Below are 17,566 nucleotides of genomic sequence, written 5' to 3'. Positions count from 1 at the left end.
TCCATCTTTATTGACAGTCTCTGCTCGTGCTGCGCTCAGTGGGTCTTCACTGTCAGCGTCTACAGCCATGCTAGCAGCTCTGTGACACTGTACTTAGACGCAGAAGTATTTAAGCGAAATGCTAAGGTCAGCATGCTAACATGTTCACAGTCACAAGGCTGGCTAACATGCTGATGTTTAGCAGGTATAATATTCACCATTTTAGTTTGGTGTGTTAGCATGCTAACATTTGGAAATTAGCACTAAATGCAAAGTAAATCTGAAGCAGAATCTCCTGAGTTTTACGAGTGTATAGAAATGTTTGTTGCTAGATGAAAAGTTGTTAAAATATTTCAGTCTGGACCAAAGTGCTGGACTGGCTGGATCGCCACCCCGCAAGCCGTGCTGTGCAAACGCATGAATGATTGTGACCCACCTGGACGAAGTAGAACTAGAGCCTATTTTTGAATGTGAAGCTCTACCTACCTGACACACTTCAGGAATAGCATAACATGGCCCATTTACCGAAAACCTCTTGTCTAATACCCACAGACCTGACTCTATATGACACTATTGTTTATTTTCAGTCTTTGTCTTTTCATGGCACATACACAAACCCAGGTGGCTCTTTTTGGGGTGGATCAACCACCACACTTATTCCTCTTGATATCCTTACATACAGTCGATAGATGGTGTTTGGGGGATTTAAGTGCCCCTTTCCTTGGATGACTGTGCAAGGCGCACTTTGCATATCTGTGTTCTTCCACCTGCAGAACAAAACCTGAACCAGACACATGAAAGAGCTTTGATTTTCCCTTTCTGTGGCAATCTGCCGCTGACTTGATTTTCATTACAGATGAAAGGGGAAAAGCACAATAAACAAATCCTGCTAAATGTCTAGGTGTATGCGCACACATGCTGAATGTGCACAATACCTTCAGTCTTTTTTATGTGTGTATCTCTTTGTGTGTCAGCCCACCCACAAGCATTTGATGGGGATGCAAGGAGCCATGGCCAAAGGAATAAAGCATAATTAGTTTTGCAGCATTTATTAGGGTTTTATCAGGGGATTTATTTCGATTTATGATCACATGTCTACTGTAGGTAACTTGACCCACCAGACCACCCACACACCCACACACACACACACACACACATACGCACACATTCAGATGACATTTTCTCTTTAATCTGTTTGCGTGATTAAACTTCAGTCTCACAGCTGCTCCGGCTGGAAGATGTGGCCAGTTAAAGATCTATAAACAAGTCAAAGGTGTTGATTTACATAAATCAAAAACATTTTCACATTGATTTGCGTTGTAAATATGGACAAAATCTGATTCTGTAATCATATAAACCTGTGTGTAAAATGACAATATTCTGTGGGTGACAAGCAGCTTCTGGTAATTCTGAACAAGAAAACTGTTATATGGATATGATAATGTGGATGTAATGATCATAATAAGCAAGTTGCTAGTGCAGTTGCTATTGAGCTGAAGCAGTAAAATCAGCTCAGAAAATGCCATTAGATGTAACACGGCCTTAAACACCAGACTAAATGACAATAGGCTAAGTTAAATCATGTTCATCACTATCTTATCATTAAGTCTTGCATCACAGTATCCATTAAACATTAAAAATTCTATTATACCAAATTAAAAAAAGAAAGAAGCAGTTCATGAGATGACAGCTTTTGAATTAAGTTATCAAATGTGAGGGAACTTTGTCAGACAATCGTGAATGTCTAACAGCAGACAAAGTTAGACACCAAAGCAGCGAGTGTCCAGGGATGGTGATATCAGTCAGTCGGTCCACCACTTTGGTCAAAACTCTTCTAGATCGATAACCTTGAAATGTTGTACAGACATTCACGGTTCCCAGGTAATGTCTCCTAATGACCAAGGATGTGGGTTTGGTTTCAGAAGTGTTGAGGGTGGGGAGTGGGGCATGTGAATTACAGAATTATTTCAAAAAATACACCAGCACCACTTTTTTTATTATGGTTTATGATGGATACATTATATTTGCTTCTGTCCTGCACCTCTTTATGTTTAACACAAACATGCTAAACCAAGGTGATAAACTTGGTAAATATACCTGCTAAACATTAGCATATTAACATTGTCAGTGTGCTAATGTCAGCCAAACATTGAGCCTCACAGAGCCACTGACATGGCTGTAGTCTTGTTAATTGTGTAAACAACAGTGCAAACAACCTGTCAATCCAGTCCAGTTTATTTAAGAGGCGTATGAAACCAAGATGACTGTTAAAATGTTTTTCTTTTGATCCAAATGTGGACATAATGCAGATCTGACTGAGCTCATAGCCCCTTTCCTTCTGTTCCAGCTCTGGTGAGACCTTGACCATTGTGACCACAGGCTGGCCCAGGTCACGTTGATGCTGGTGGGCAACCCCCAGTACTCTCCCCACCACCTGCTCCTGCACTGCTTCCATCTCCCCACCCGCCATGGCTACGAGCAATGACCCTGGCTGTGAGAGGCTGGACCCTGACTCTGACAAACAGACCAGCAGTCTCACGGACATCATGGCTGCAATGACAACAAAAGACTCAGACAGCTCAGCTGCCAATGGTGTGAGGAATGGCAGGGCTCAGCAGGACGGGGCTCAGGCCAAGAGGACTCATCCGTTGCGGCCTCACCTGACTGGAAGGAAGTTGTCGCTGCAGGAGAGAGGCACTTACCTGTCGTCAGGCTCTGGGGGAGGCTACACACACATCTCCCCCCGTGTGGCTCGCAGGCCCACAGTGGAGTCTAAACGTGTGTCTATATCAGACTCTCAGGTGATGAAGTAATTTTTATTCATATTTTATTCGAAATGATAATCATTAAATTGTTTAAATGACCATAACTACGTAAGAAATGATATTTTTTCCAAACAACAGTGGGACAGAAAGAGAAAAGAATCTTGAACTTCTATTTTCTTCATTTATTTTCCTCTGATTTGGAACTGCAGACGTGAATTTCTGCAGTTGGGTGTGACAGGTGGCACAATAGCAGGGAGTGACACACAAACTGAGAGAAAGCAGCGCTGTTGTGCTTATGAGAGTTAATTATATAACTAGATGCAGGCAGCATAGAGCTCGATATATCTGCATTATCGCCAAAGGAAGAGGAGCAGGAGGTCAGTGGAGAAAATGACAGGGAGAAAGAAGCGTGAGAAAGTTTGCACACTAGTCTCCCATTAGCACATCATCATAGAAACATGCCAATGTCTGTTAGCTGATTTATGTTAACGCATCGTTACCTCAGCTTTTGTCACAGATGAGCAGCCTATATAATACCCCATGCCCTGCACTGTAAGCACGAGTGTGTGGTAATGACATGTGAAAGCATTGTGTTCTGTGATTAGCTTTGACAAGAGCACTTTTGTCTGTTTCATTAGACTGACATGACATGCATTCTGGCCGGCATTGTGCTGCTGGATACATGATGGAAAAAGAGAGGAGTGGGAGTGGGAGCAAGTGAGAATTTGCCATGGTAATCACGTGTAAATTTCTATTTCGACTATTGGTATAAATTATATAAAATATTATGCAACTTTGGTGATGGTTAACACATTTTCTGTTGTTATTTACACATTGTAGTTTTAGATGTAGCCTGGTCAGGTTGTTACATGGTCACCTCTCATGCCAAAGGGCTTCCCCTTGCTGGCTGTTGTACTGGAACATCCACAGGCCTTTTGCATTTCTGACTATTTTTACTGCACATGAAAAGAAATTCACAGTGTCAGACCTCTGACACTACCTGCTTCATCGCCTACTTTCCAGGGTTTCAGGGCGGCAGGAGTGAGCTGACAAACCAACACTGATGCACACACCAGATTAGAACTGGAGGTGCAGTGGGTGCAGCCTGTAGCCTTCAAATTCTATACATACAAACAAAATGTGTTTACACTTTGGTGTTGCATATTTATATCAGCATACATTTCAACAGTTCTGTTACAAACAATCAAAGGTTCTTGACCGTTCATACATTGTATTATATTAGTGTTTTAGATCCTCTTAAAAATTGCTTGGGGGTAAGCAGCTTTTGCATCTAGTTTGTCATGTCTTTGACACCCTAAAGGAAGAGTCTGATATTTTGAGAGAGATGCATATTTGCTTTCTTTCCAAGAGAAAGGTGATAAAATATTTTCACTAAACATGAAGCTAGAGCCAGGAGACGGCTAGCTTAGCACAAAGACACAAACAATTGAAGCTTCTTGACCCTTCACTGATGATGATCTACTGTGTATTATATTAGCTTTTTAGATGCTCTTAAATATTGCTTTGGGGTAAGCAGCATTTGCTGCAATTATCATGTCTTTAGCACCTTAAAGGAATAGTCCGAGAGAAAGGTGAGAAAATTGATAACTCTTATGTTTTCATGCTCAATATGAAGCTAGAACCAGGAGATGATTTCCTTAGTGTTGCACAAAGATTGGAAAAGTGTTTGAAAAGCTAGCAATCAAAATCTTCCTCAGTAGCACACCTAAAGCTCACTAATTGGCACAGCTGATCATTTGTTTAAATAGTATCAACTCTGGGAAGTCACCCTGTCTAGCCAAAAAATAATCAGGCTCACAACTCACATATTCATCAGCTAGTGCTAGTTGAGGAAAGCATGTATTTCCTTCAGGCCAAACGGCTTTGGGCCAGTCTCCAGGGCCTCTCAACCCCCTGCGGTCCTCCTGCAGTAGAGTGATCCAGGTTGTTCTGGGTGCACTTGGGGTCTGTACCATCCTCAGGTTGGTGGCTCCTAGAGCAGTTGGGTAGTTTCAGATGTGGAACTGGTGATGTGGCAGTAAGCTTCAAGTCCTGATGATTGCTGAAACTGGTAATGCAGTCAGGTATTGAAGACCCCATGGTACCACCTCAGGCATTCTGTCCTTCCCAGATAGCTGCTGTTGAAGGTACCAATCTTTCGAGGTCCAAGGACAGACCAAGTCTTCAACATACTGGAGAGACAGGATCAGGATGTTGTGCAGCCTCAATGTGGTAGAATGGGTCAGCTGTCTATGCTTTCATACGTTGATACTTGCTAAGGTATGGCAGATACCAAAAATGGTTGACAGGTTTTACCTCTTGGTCAGTGATGGTGAGCGGTGAGGGTGTGGAGCTAAAGCACTGTACCTTGGTCTAATCCCAGATCGAGAGGCCTAGAGATCAGCCTCCTCATTCATCATTTCCAATGTTAGTTACACCACAGCCAAAATCTCACCCGGCTGAGCTACATCATCAGTGTGGTCATCCACAGGCTACAGTGTTAGGGCACAGCTCCCTGTTGACTCTGACACAGGACCTGGTTTTGGTGAACAGGAGCTTGACTATATCCACCTTCAGTACCTTGAGTGCCTTCCGGTGATTGGTACAGTGGTCGTTGGAACTGGCAGAGAGCAAGACTTCTGTCAGTAATTGACCAATCTGGATGTGAAACTGCTGTGTTGGTTTGGGGGTTTTTTTTGCAGAGGGTTGCTGGCTGGTTACACAACCCTCCCACAATTTGGACACAGACTGGGAGAGGAGTCTCACTGGGAGCTATTTGACCCATATCTGGGGCAGTGGTTGGCTTGGCACCAGAGAATGTCCACATGCCAGATGATGATATTTGGGGTAGGCCAGCAACTGGAAGCAGAAAATGTGAAGCAGTAGAACTACTCACACTACTCTAAACTACTGAACTTGATGAATCACACACACACTGTGGAACAACCCCACCAACTCATACGTATATACTGTTCATTTGATGCAAGATCATGTAACTTTTGCCGAGCAGCAGCCACAAGTTGTAAGTAAAGGACAATGGTGCATTAAATTCTGTTGGGTTTCATTTCAGAGAGGTTAAGGGTACTAGAAGAGCCCTACCCCTAGAGGCTTAGGGCTCAGAAACATTAAATAAGGGCTATCTATCACTAAGGCAACAAACATAAAATCACCATCTCAGTACAAACCAACAATAACACTGTTCACTCATGCCAAAGCAGTATTTGGCTAATCTGATTGACCAAAAACATCAGAACCCACAGCAGCTGTGAGTTAAAATGAAAATGCTAGGAGCTAGTCTCTGCCTGTCCATACTGAGAATAACAAGCTAGTTTCTTACTTTAGCTAGCTGAAGACCTGGTGGTTTGTGACGTAGTCCTGCAAAGCGTTATGCAGTACTCACAGGAGATCAAACCTGCTCAACCCAAGTTACATAGTGCAAGAATAGGCGTTCAGAGAGTGGAGTGGGGGTAAGTGCACCATCTAAATGAATTTGAAGCTGTTATTTTTAGGTAAAATAGTTGCTTCAAATCTATAGCTATAGATTTATTTACAATAATTATGAGTATCATCATTATTGAAGATACATGCAGTTGAAAACATGGAATATCAGTCTGATTGTGCTAACCCTCGAAAAAAACTAGTAGGAGCATCATGTGGGAGTGGGTGACTCCTGAATTTCCATTTTTCTCTGACTTTTTTCCGAATTCAGAGTGAACATTAAAAATTCATGACATCTGCCAGGATGTGGAACCCCTCTGAATTTAACAGACTGCTGCCACAGACTCTCAGACCTGTCATTGTGTCCTTTCCTATCTGAAAATGGAGTTGCAGCTCTTGCACTGAACCATAAAAAGGAATCATGTTGCTTGTATTTCCCTGCTCTCACCGGGTCTACAGTATGGCACAACAGAGAGAGAGAGCAACATTTCTTTCTTCCCTTGCACAAACATCAGTAATGACTGACATTTCATAAGGCCTTTGAGGAATACATACCAGGCAATGAGCAGCAGCAAGGGATTTTTTTTTTAGATGTAGCTGACATGTTTTTTTTTTTCTTTTTTGTGGAATCTCAGTTTTCCCCTCTCTGCAGTCTGGACAGGTACACTGAGTTTTCTGTGTATTTCACTGATAATGTAACAGCAGTTAACACTGTGGGAAATATATAAGAATGACTTACGCATGCATGTTCACATTCCCACCCTCATTACAGAAAATTGTCCTTCCTTGGCCATGTGGGAAGTCTCGCACTAAGCCATATGAGGAAATACTGTGTGTATGTCTTGTATAACAACTTAACTAAAGCACAGAGGCCTCTTTTGTTTTCTCTCAGTGTTGCAGGAAACTTCTCTGGGTTCTTTCTCATCACATTTGCTATTGTGTTTCACTCTATTTTGTACACATGGTGTCTATACTTTTAGAGTGAGATGAATTTTAATAATGACTTCTCTGTTTTGTGTTTTAAGTTTAGGATTAAGAAAATCCAGAGAAATAAATGGTGCTAAATGTATGACTTCATATTTGAGAGCATGATGTTTTATGTCAAAACAGAATATGAAGGCAAGTTTATTTATATAGCTATGAGTCACAAGAATCCATAACACCCACGTTATGAAACAATAGATAAAAATGATCCACGACTATGACCCCCCCAACTCCCATCTTTAACCAGTAATGAGAACAAGGAAAAGATCTCACAATGAACCTTACTGAAGGATAGGACCATATTCTTTCAAGTATTTCTTAAAACAGTCCACACATCTGACATGTACATTGACAGTACTGTTTCCATACTGGCTGCAGAGGAATCACTTTCAATGGGAGTGATGGGGACAAAATGCACAGTCCTTTTTCTAAAACACTGATAAAGCCCCACTAGCTCTGGCTGAAGAGTTCATTTTTGCACAGAAATGGGACCATAGATTTTGTCCCCGTCATTCACAGGAGGACCAATTACAATGTACATTAATACTGTAAATGTACATCCAGGCGTGTGCTGTTTACCAGGAAACATAAAGGAAAGGAAATAATGTGAGGGGCCTGATAAGACCAGAGCTGTCATTGTAGTGTGGTCAGGTGGATGCTGAGAGTCGGCCAATTGAGATTAAATACTGTACTGTAGTATTCTGTGAGGACTCCCAGGGTCAGTTTGCAAAGTAGGTTTTTGCAGCTTTATACAGATGAGTCTCCCTCCTGTTTGCATTTACATTCACAGTCACTTGATGATGTGGCTTGATGAACAGCCTGCAACTTCTTTGCAGGTTTTTACAACAAAATGACTAAACCTGAAATATTTCCTCTGTTTTCTTGAAAGAAATAGTTATTACCATGTTACTGAAAATAAATATGCCAGAGAACTGACTGTGCTAACTGTTTTAACAGTGAATGTTAGCTGTAAATGCTTGTGTTATCTGTAGCTTTTTTCTTTGTCACTATTATTACTCATTTTCAGATCTGCCTTTTGGAAGTGTCTTTTGGGAAGTCGACAAAGCCCTTTGCTGTGTATCTGTTATGTCTGACTAACTGTATGTTAAAGCGAGGAGCAGAAGAAATTTCAAATTAGCCACTTTTGCAAACCCTTAAGCAACAATGAATGTTACCATCTAGTTCATCGTCACAGTACATTAGCACAGTCAATGATGTGGTTATCTCTACCCTTGTCAAGCACAGCAGAAGTTGATAGTGGACACACATAGAGCAGAATGTGTTTTTTAAATATTTGACCGTCTTTTGTATTTCCTGTTTTAGCTGATGCTTCTTCATTCTGCCACAACTCTGCTCTGCGCATTTCGACCACTTGCACATGAACCTATAAAACAAACAACCGAATAAACCACCTTCCTCTGCAACAGTCTCATTTTGCCACAGCCATTATACCAATCTATCAAAATAGATTTTAAAATGACAGGATGAGGAAGTTACTTTACACTTACAGGCCCTAAATACGATCAAACACAAGTTCCCTTTTCATTACACACTTCCTGAGGCAGACCTGCTCGTCATTCATCATATGAATGAAATGCGTGGTCACTGTTTTTTAATGGCACAGTGGCAGCGATCTATTTGTTATGCAGTGATATTGATCAGTTGTTGATAATGGATGGAGAGATGTGGAGAGTTTGGTGCAGACGGGAGAGAAAGGTGTGTTTACATGCTGAGGGAGGACAGAGGGGGGTGCACTGTTAATGTAAAGCAACAGTCTAACGTGACAATCTGACAGAAAAAGCCCTCTAAGGATTTATCGTGGCCCAGTGAAGCTTTTGAGTTTAATTTATGTGTGTGTGCTTGTGACAGATGTATTTAAGGCTTTCTGCCTGGCCCTCTTTATCCGTCAGCCCTGACAGAGTATTAACTGCAGTGCAGCGCCCACTGAGCATGTGCCAGCAAACTGTGAACCCTCTCAGACAATCCCTCCTATTGCTCTTTTCTTTGGTTTCTCCTCATTTGCCTTTCCCTTTATCCTCCATTGCTCTATTTTCTCCACTCTCTTTCTCTCCCTGAAACAAATCAAAGCATTTCTTTTCTGAGTTGCGCTGCGTGCTTCACCTCACAAAAGCAAATCTTCTGTTCTATCTCTCACCCTTTGTCATAATCCCTGCCCACAGTACTTCACACCATCATAGCTACAGTACATAACCCTCCTCACATCTCCTGCAGCACCGACAGGAATATTCAGCACAAGCTACATAACCAGCATGTTGTGTAACCCACTATTTAATGTCATATTTTTTTAAAATGCCTTTCCTGATGGTGAGTGAGTCCTGTCCTGCACCATCAGTTGGTGCTGTACTTTCAGTCTCTTTTGTAACATCTGTGTTCTGCTACCGCCTCTCATCCTTTAAACATGTTCCAGTATGCTCTGGCTCACACTAAGCCCCCCCCCCCCCCCCCCCAACTGTAATCAGAGAACTGCTTTAAATCCTTTTTCTCCATCCCCTTTGTTTTCACACTTAAATCACTGCTCACTTTGGGCTTATTGACTTTGCTGTCTGCCCCCCCTGCTGCCTACCCCCTCACCACTCTCTCCTCTCACCTCTCACCCCCCCTCCTCTCTCTGTCCTGCTGTGGTCTCCTCTCCTCTGCCGTGCCCCTGGCTGACTCCGTGCTGTAGCAGCGGTTGCTATGGAACTGCAAATCAGCCATTTAAGCAGTAGCACTCTAATGGATTTGAAGACAGTAAACAGAAACTACAGACTGCATCGTTACCTACATCTCAGAAATAAATGACTTTCAACACACACACACACACACACACACACACACACACACAGGGAACATTTTGTTCCTGCACCAAAGACAGTCCTGTTTCTCGAAGCGTTCGCTCTGGTGCTGATAATGTTTATATTGATGATTTAGTTCCTCATGTCCCCTCCTTTTCTCTCCCCCCTTACAGGACTGTATCCAGTTGAACCAGTATAAGCTGAAGAGTGAGATTGGGAAGGTGAGTTTCTCCTGTTTCTGCCATTTAACTCAAATTTCAAGTGGTTTGGGAAAATAGAAGTAGTTTGGGGAAATTGACCTTTTGTCCAGTTTACCTGGGCACCAAAACCATCACAGCACGTGCACACTAACACCTGTGAGCTGTTTGTCTTGTGTGGCTTGTGGGTTGTTAGATTTAATATCATGCGATAGAGACAAGAGGGTTTGTTTTTGGAAGTGTCTGCCTCTGTACCTCAGCTCAATCAATCAGCATTTCCTACATCAGTCTTTCTGAGACAGTGAACCATGCTCCTGGGGTTTACTTTCCATATTTGAGGGCAGATCGATATCCACCACAGCAGTTGCTATTAGAAACTGAAACCTCTGTGATTTTTACAAAGTTAAACAAAAAAATTAACTTTGTGCACAGAAAAAAACTCCATCTCACACAAAAATGCAATAAGTTGTTGGTGTTGTTACATGTTTTTGCACCTGTCCATAAAACTCACTGACACTCTGTTTGAAGGTCACTTTTTCAACTCTCTAGTTGTCTAAAAACCTGACACTTTACCTCTTGTTCCTCAGCTCAGTAATGTTGTTTCATATTTTATCATACAATTTTCTAAATTGTTAGCTACAGCTTTTATAGCTGTATAACTTTTCTAGAAAAATACTAACATCCTACTATCAAACAAAACAGCAGTGTTTTGAGCTAAACGCTAACGTCGGCATGCTAAGATGCTCACAGTGATAATGCAAACATGCTGATATGTTTACAGTGTCTATGATATCAGTTTAGCATGTTAGCATCGTAACATTTGCCAGTCACCACTGAACACAAAGTACAGCTGAAGCTGAACTTTGTAGTGGTGCTAGAGGTAATGTCAGGAGATGACCAGCGTCCTTAGGATTCTTCCTTTAGGCACCTGGATGTTATAACAAAACTTTATTCCTGTCACTTCAACAGACCAATATTTGAGTCTAGTCTGAGGCCAGCATCAGATAAAAATGTCACAGCAGGACAAAACATTAGATTGGGCACTGTAAGAAGTAAGGAGGAAATGAAAAGCGAAATGGCAAAAGTCAAAGTCTGTGTTATCAGTGTCTTGAAGGTCAGAATTAGAGTTGTAATCTACAGCATTTCATTCTTTACAGAGGTCACCCTGACGTGCAGCATGTGTTATTACTACAGTGAATCTGACAGCTAACCAGATCTAGTTTTGCTTTTCCAAAAGTGACGCCTGGAGATAAATTCTTTGGGGTCTAACACATTGGGGAATTCATTGTGGCAGCAATAGAGATGAAAACTGAAAAAAATGGCAAATTGAAAAGTGAAATGCATTCATTGTATGAAGCAAGGCCAGACACATGCAAAAAGTGGTGTAAATATAGAGACATCTTTAGCAAAAGGCATTAAAAGGGCTTATTAACAGTAGACACATTGTTGGATATTAAAGAGTAAAAATTAGAGTTGGACCATGTTTATTAGAAAAGAGAATACAGAGAATATTAGTTGACGTCTGGAAGAATTCACACTCTGACCACATGTTGACTAAACACAAATACATCTGTGTCTGCCCATAAGATAGAAGAAATTTTGTTATGAGGACGGTTAAACCCTGAGTCACTTATGAACGGCCAGCTGGCGATTTTGGCTGTCAAAGACATCGAAGGTGATATAACTCGGTTATTTTAATTAATGTGAATGTTTCAAGCAGTTCTGGTTCTAGTTTGCTCTTATCAAGAAGAAACCTGGGGGAAAAAACAGGACTGTGATGGTAAGATGATATCCCCTGGCAGTGTGTGTGTGGGAGAAGCCATTCTGTGCTGTCAAAGAATAAAAATGTTGTTTTTGAATGGAAACAGTGCTGCTTCAAAACACTCTGTCAGTATGGTGCTGCCGTCTGTTCTCCAAGTGATGCTTTAGGAATCTGAACAGCCTGAACAGCCCACCACCTCAGTCGATCAGCTTCAGTTTTAATGAGTTTAATGAGCTCCAAAATCATACGACTCTGACGAAATGACATTAGATCCTTCTTTTTCTCATAATAGAGTTTTATATGAGTTCATTTTTATTTCACATCAGACATTTTTATTTAACAATGTCCCTTTGTCAGAAATCTGCTTTTTTTTCATAATGACATTTTTCTTGGTGACACATTTCATGTCAAGTCTATAATTAAATAAAAGTGATAAAATGAAATATGAAAAGGAATGACGAAATGATATTTCACAATAATGAGTTGAGTTTGAATAGTTCATTTATTTGTATGTCATTTTTTATTTATTCAATATTGAACATAAATGTTGAGCTGAACCTCCACACCTTGAATCATGCATTGCTGTGAACGAGTGGGTCCATACAGGAAAACTAATCTCTGTTGTTGCACTGCAGGGCTCCTACGGTGTAGTCAAGCTCGCCTACAATGAGGATGATGAGAAACATTATGTAAGTCAAAGCTTTTTTCTGATCATCAGTCCCTCTGCCGCACAGCCGCACCTCTCTTGAGTTTTCCTTCATTCTCTCTGCATCTATTGTCTAGACACAGGAGCTTTACACCATCTCACCGGGGCTATTGATTTTTTTTTTTTCCTGTTTCCACCTTGTAGCTTAGCTGTAAGTTCCATCCACTCAAATTGCATCAGTCGCCTCAGAAGAAAAGTGGAAATGAGAGTGACTTCTGGTGCCACTTAAGGTGCATCTAACACTTTATTATCTCCAAAGCAGCTCTGCTGTTGCTTTGTAGATCAGGTTGCTGCTTTGAGGTCAGTTCGTGAGGGTGAATCTGGATATGAGCCGACACACTGACGTGAAGTCATTTCATCTGTTTGCATCAAGGTGATTTTGTTCCGGTAAAAGCTCGGCAACCTCAGCCCCTCTGTGTGTAAGCTGTTTTATGTCTTAACACGACTAAGCTTCCCTGTACAGTAACAACAATGAAAGTGTTTGGATGAGTCATGTGGACTTAAGCTGCCAACTCAGGATGGGTTTAAGATGTACTTTTGAACTGGAGCCAGTGGGAGCTCAGGGCTAAACACAACTAAATATTAAAATGGGAGATTGTAAGCGTGCTGTTGCTGAGTAAACAACAGGAGTTTAAATAAGGACACAGACAAGGCTTATAAGACAAGTGAAATATTATTACAAGAGAGTGCTTATATAAACTTGCCCTGTGGAGTGGAATAATGACACATACCTCCAAAAATGCCGACCTGCAGAACTGGTCATGCAGCAGTGTGCAACCCTTCCTTATATTACATCTATATACTGCAAATCAGCCACAGCAAAAACCTATTTTGTGGGAGACAGTGTTGTAGTATGAGAGAGTCCAGCCTCAGAGAATCACCCAGTGTGAGGTCTGAGATTCAGCTCACTCTTCACCTCGACAGTCTGCCACATCTAAAGCACAGGAGGCTTTCAGTTTTACTGCGCAAGTGTCTGCGCTTAGATTTCTAGTTTCCGTCTTTTGTTTCCGGTTTTAAATGACAGTGTTCCTGTATTTGACTCTCACTGTTGACACTGATAGAAAATGTTACCTTCCAGGACGGACTGCAGGTTAATACAGGCCGGCTCAAATAACAGACTCACCTGTGATAACACTGACAGGAATCAGGAGGAGCAGATGAGTCATGGTGGCATGAGAGGGTCCTATTTCCTGGCAGTGTTGGTTTCACATAGAACTGATTGGATTTTTGCATATGAGGCAGCGCATATATCATCACACACACACACACACACACACAGATACCATACAGAGGAAAGATGATATCTAAACAGGCTTCTGTAAGCTCTAGAGCTTCACCTGTATTTACTTGCTCCAATGATTGTGAAAGTAAGAGGAGATAATAAGGCGTCGATGAAATGAAATCATTTATATTAGGTTGTATCACTTCAGTGAGCTCTCATCATATACATATACATACAGTCGAAGGAAAACACTAATGGATTTATATGTTGGGGAAGCAGCAGTGGTCAGAAACTGAACAGTTTGTGACTCGGGATAAAAATAAACTGATGACTAATTCTTCACAGTATTATGTATGAACACAAGAATCTTGTCCGAGTGAGAGCTGGAACCGGTTTTCTTGTCTGACATATCAGCAGATTACTAAAGGTCTTTGAATCCTGCGTGTGTTTGTCGTTTGTCCTGTTTAATATAATTTCCCTGCTCATGACTTGATTGGCAGGTATCCAGTCATGCTGATGCCATTTATCAGCCTCGGGGGGCTAAAGTGAGCCTCCTTCATGCAGCATGCACTCAGCTCATTTCAAATTTGAAGAGAGATGAATTTAAAGAGGTGAATATTCAGATATCTGGCCACACAAGCAGCAAACTGAGCAGTCAGGAGAGAAGGGCCTTGGCAAGAGAGGTGACCAAGAACCTGATGCTCACTCTGGCTGAGCTCCAGAGATCCTGTGTGGAGAGACTGGAGAAATGTCCAGAAGGAAAACCAACTGACCAAACAGTTCAATCTTAGTCTCATCAGACCAGAGAATCTTGTTTCTCAAAGTCTCAGAGTTCTTTTTTTTTTTTTTTTTACAAACTTGGACTGAGGAGTTTGGGACAGATCTGGCCTCTGTCCCATAAAGCCCAGATCAGTGGAGTGTCACAGTGATGGTGATGTTCTTCTGGAAGGTTCTCCAGGCTCCAGACAGGATCTCTGGAGCTCAGCCAGACTGACTTAGTCACTTCTGTTACCAAGGCCCTTCTCCCCCGATTGCTTAGTTTGGCCATCTCTGTGGTTGAGAGAGGCTTTATTTACCCACATAAACCACCCTCCCACAAGTCTGTGCACACACACACACACACACACACACACACACACACACACACACACACACACACACACACACACACACACTCAGCAAACCATGGAAACGGCACAGGGGAGGATCTGCTGTCTTGCTGGTGTCCGCACAGTCACAGTGACGACGACCACAGTTTTGAAAGAAACTACTGAGCTGTGCATCAATTAAACTGTTTATGGAGGAATAGTTGAAAATCTTCCACCTCACCATGAATTAATGAGCAACGCAATCACACTGACACTGACAGCACAGAGGTTCTAGTGTTAATTAGAGACATGTCAAACATGCAGTGAATGTTATTTATTTATTATTCAGTTAATTATATGACTTAAAGTTGGTTCACTCTCTCAAATTCAAAGGTGCTTTATTGGAATGACGGTTTAAAAAACACACTGTTGCTAAAGCATCAGGCTGTGGCATGTTGATTTGGCAGCAGGATGTGCCCTGCCTCCTCCTGCTATAAGGGTATTTTTGATTTTGAGATCTTATTTATAGTTCATTGAAATGTGGAATTACGGCTACATGTTTCTGCTGCGTCCAGCTGCTGCTGTAGTCTCACGTCATCAGCATAAAACAGAGACTTCACCTCTGTATCTGGGAGGGAGAGGTCAGAAGCAGCACATTGATCCAGTTTGTCCTTGAGAAACCAATCACAACATTCAATTGCCTCAGACTCCCCTGACCTCTTACACGGGATAGTAACACAGATTAAAAAAATCCAGCTGCTGAGGCTTGTATTTGCATTGATGTTTCTAGTTAGTTAGTTAAATCCTCAGGATGTTTGTTGTATCATTGAATATCTTTAAGGGCCCATTTACATTAAATCTAAGCTAAAGGTTTATTTAATTTAGTTTTATTGGTATACTTGCTTGTTTTAGTTCACTTATGTAACACAATTCTTGATAAATGGCCTCCCTCACTCTTTATACTAGCTTTATGTGATCACACTGTATGATCTAAATCATTTTCACTTCCCTAGGCCATGAAGGTGGTGTCCAAGAAGAAGTTAATGAAGCAGTGTGGATTTCCACGTAAGTCTTCTTCTCTTCTGTTGCACTGACACAAAACAAAGCAGGTAAGAGATGAAGGAAGTAACCCACAGAGAGCGATGGGACCGGCAGCGAGTACTCCACCAATTCCATCTAATACCAGATAAAGCCACAGGACACCTTCCGGGATTTTCTTCGGACCAGCACCCCTGTCTGTTGTCTGGTAACAGCATGACATGTTCCTGAAAGTGAGGACACTCAAAGCCATACAATGAACGACACACACCACTGGACGAGACACACACAATTGATTGTCTCTATGAGTGATTACAAAGGCTGCTCACTCTGAAATAACATCATCACAATTACACATAGAGCTATGAAGGTTGAATGCTAGTAACAACAGAGGTCTGACAGTCAGCACACTGATAATGTGATTCTCAGCGAAACGGCCCCAGAGGAGTGAAATCATCTGCCGCCGATTGCAGGTGCATTGCAAAAATGATTGTGTAAGGCAAGTTTCAACACTGTGACTAACAACTAATCACTAAGAGACAAACAACAACAACAGGCACATTTCATAGACAAAGAGGAACAACATGATGGACATTAAGAGAACGTAGGGGGCTGATGATTACTGCTAATTAGCAGCTGGTTTAATAACAGTGTTTGCAACTTAAAGTTAAGAAGCCTTTTTGTTATTTGGTCTGCAGTGCTGTATTAAACATAACAGATTATGGTTTGTCTGTATATATTTAGAAAACATGTCTTTGAACTCTGGTTTTGACTATTTCTAGTGATAGAAAGTGAAAAATGCAAAGACAGACCAACATCTGAATCATCTAACCTAAATATAACATTTGAGAAGTTGCTCGTTGGGGAGTGTGTTTGTTATTTCACAACCTGCTATCAGAGAGCACAGGGTGTACAAAGGGGAACAGCAGTGTACTGCTGCAGTAGGAAGCCTAATGCCCCTTGTGATGACTAAAATGAACTTCATGCATAAAAAAATTGGTGGACTGCCCCTTTAAATAGGCTAACATTTCAAAATTAGATTGTAGAGGAATGAAAATGGGTGAAATCTTTCCTTTCTCTGGCAATCATTTATGCTGGTTTCAAGTTATTTAAATATTTGCTTTATCAGAGCAGTTTGTTTTTTAAAAAAAATCTGTCAATATTATAGCTGGAAGACGACCAAACACATTTTCTTCCTGTATTGTCATATTTTCTTTTTGCTCATATTTTGACACAGTAGAGAAATATCTGTATCTGATTCCTTGTCAAGACTAATCATGATTAAATCATTTAGTTAAGCTGTGTTTGTGGTTTGTGTTGCTGTCTGCAGGCCGCCCACCCCCAAGAGGACCCAAGGCAGCCCAAGGAGAGCAGCCAAAAATCTTAGGACCCCTGGAAAGGGTCTACCAAGAGATTGCCATCCTTAAAAAACTGGACCACATTAACATTGTCAAGCTGGTGGAGGTGAGAGTTTCTCTGTTTTCTTGTTGTTGAACACACAACAGTAAAAGGTTTTTGCATTAATGGAGTCAAATGATGTATGGTAGTATTTCCATATTTAGATTTTTTTTTTTTATTTCTTTATATTAAAC

At 41.4% G+C, this 17,566-nt stretch overlaps 1 protein-coding gene across 6 annotated transcripts in view; it reads left to right on the top strand.

Annotated features, from left to right (window-relative positions):
- Positions 1–17,566, top strand: part of camkk1a (calcium/calmodulin-dependent protein kinase kinase 1, alpha a) — a 64,667-nt gene that overhangs the window by 22,458 nt on the left and 24,643 nt on the right. For all 6 annotated transcript variants that reach the window (XM_071460397.1, XM_071460394.1, XM_071460398.1 and 3 more), the window contains 5 exons: positions 2,327–2,780; positions 10,135–10,182; positions 12,556–12,609; positions 15,950–16,001; positions 17,305–17,438. In XM_071460397.1, coding sequence (XP_071316498.1) covers positions 2,448–2,780; positions 10,135–10,182; positions 12,556–12,609; positions 15,950–16,001; positions 17,305–17,438 — 621 coding nt within the window. In that variant the 5' untranslated portion in view covers positions 2,327–2,447. The remainder of the gene's footprint in view (positions 1–2,326; positions 2,781–10,134; positions 10,183–12,555; positions 12,610–15,949; positions 16,002–17,304; positions 17,439–17,566) is intronic.

The sequence above is a fragment of the Trachinotus anak genome, unplaced genomic scaffold, assembly GCF_046630095.1.
Source record: "Trachinotus anak isolate AG129_WGS33_773 ecotype Australia unplaced genomic scaffold, CSIRO_AGI_Tana_v1 ptg000024l, whole genome shotgun sequence".
Taxonomy (NCBI): domain Eukaryota; kingdom Metazoa; phylum Chordata; class Actinopteri; order Carangiformes; family Carangidae; genus Trachinotus; species Trachinotus anak.
This window is presented reverse-complemented; position numbering and strand designations above follow the sequence as displayed.